Genomic DNA, 1,822 nt, shown 5'->3' with positions numbered 1-1,822 from the left:
CCAGGTGATTTTATGTTTTTCTTTCTTTACTTTTGGAGCGTATAACAATGGAGTCAGTAGAGTGGCCTACTGGTTTAGAGCGTGGGGCTTGGCTTTGAGTTCAAATCCTAGCTTCACCATTTACAAAGTGTCGTAGCTGATACTCTGTAGGCCTGGATTTCCTCTCCTCTAAAACAGAGTATTGCTATCTGTCCCACAGAACTGTTCTAGGACTAGAGAAGGTGATACACCTAAGGCATTAACAGGGCCGCTGGTACCTCTTATGGCATCTTTGTCAAAGTGGAGAAAGTTGTCCTTCCTCTCTTCCTCTGAGCAGACGCGGCCTCATCCCAGGATACAGAGCAAGCAGAGCATGCGCTGTGTTTCAGTCTCAGCTTGGGGCCTGAGCCAGGGTCTTTTATGCAGTCTACAACTTGGACAACCATGCATACCATTTTGAGTGTGTTGTCTACTGGTATTACAGAATTTTGAGCAAGTCACTGAGCCGCTCTCTGAGCTGCTTCCTTACCTGTGAAAATGGAAGCAACATTCCCCCTAGAGACAAGGTGAGGATGAAGGGAGCTAAAACATGTTAATACTGACAGCAGTGGATAAGTGCCCAAGACATGGTAGCTCTTGTGATTGTTCGTGTTGGAGAAAGGACATTCTGCAGCCCCCAGACCCAGCTCTCCCTCTCTGACGCCTAGGTGGAGAGGCGGAACCCATTAGAGGTGACAATATATGGCTTCGGGCAGTACTTCCAGTGAGTGTCCATTGCCACGTGGGGGGCCTGAAGTCTAAACAAGTGATTAGTAATAATAAAAGTTCTCAGCCATAAATCAAGAGCCCACCCCATCCCTGCCTGGCATAGATCTGCCATTCATTTATCACCTGATACCACGCTTGAGTTGGCCAGCACGCCCATCCCATTTTACAGATGAGCGATTTGTTCTAGGTCCTACCATTAATCACAGCTGTGGCGGGATTTGGACACCAGCCTGTGTGGCTTCAGACCCCACCTGCCTTTCTCCTGTTCCCACACAGCCTCCCCGATGACAGGGACATCTCTCAAATTCTGTTGCCTTTTTGGTTTTGTAGTTCTGCTGACAGCTCCACCCACCGAGCCAGCAGTGAGAAGGAAGGAGGAAGCACTATACCACTTCACCTGGAGAAAAACTAAATTAAAATGAAGAAAATCCTGCACCCAGAATGAGGCAGTAGGGATCGGAAGGAGACATCTTTTGCCCATTAGTAATCAATCATTCATGACAATTGGCTAACAGAGGAGCCTAACCGGAGTACCACGCTAAAATCTGTTGATAAACTTCTTGTAGAAAATGAATTAGAGCTGAAGTGTCACATCTTTGACAGAGAGCTGCCTGACTTTTGCTTTGGGTCCCTTCCCTCTCATGCAAATCTCCCAGCCTTTTCTGGATAGAAAAATACCAGAGGGCAGTGGGTATAGTTCAGGAGTAGAGTGCTTGCCTACCATGCACGAAGCCCTGGGTTCAGTTCCTAGCACTGAAAGGAAGCAAGCAGGGAAGAAAGCAAAAAAAGAAAACCGATCAGGGTTGGGGATATACTGGAAGCCCTAGTTTAATTCCTACCACCATAAAAAGAGAAGAAAGAAAACAAAAATACTGCTGGGGGCTGGATATGGTAGAACACCCCTGCCATCCCAGTACTCAGGAGGCTGAGGCAGGAAGATTGCCTTGAGTTCAAGGCCAATCTGGGCTACATAGTGAGTTCAAAGTCAGCTGGAACTAACTAGTGAGACCCTGTCTCAAAAGAACAAAAAATACTGCTGGGCATGGTGGCACATGCCTGTTAATTCCAGCACTCT

General features: G+C 47.3%; 1 protein-coding gene across 1 annotated transcript in view; it reads left to right on the top strand.

Annotated features, from left to right (window-relative positions):
* Positions 1-1,347, top strand: part of Tcea3 (transcription elongation factor A (SII), 3) — a 49,759-nt gene extending 48,412 nt beyond the window's left edge. The window contains exon 11 of the mRNA XM_005394762.2: positions 1,078-1,347. Coding sequence (XP_005394819.1) covers positions 1,078-1,086 — 9 coding nt within the window. The 3' untranslated portion in view covers positions 1,087-1,347. The remainder of the gene's footprint in view (positions 1-1,077) is intronic.
* Positions 1,348-1,822: the final 475 nt, after the last annotated feature.

This window comes from Chinchilla lanigera, unplaced genomic scaffold, assembly GCF_000276665.1.
Source record: "Chinchilla lanigera isolate Chin_1 unplaced genomic scaffold, ChiLan1.0 scaffold00051, whole genome shotgun sequence".
Classification (NCBI taxonomy): Eukaryota; Metazoa; Chordata; class Mammalia; order Rodentia; family Chinchillidae; genus Chinchilla; species Chinchilla lanigera.
This window is presented reverse-complemented; position numbering and strand designations above follow the sequence as displayed.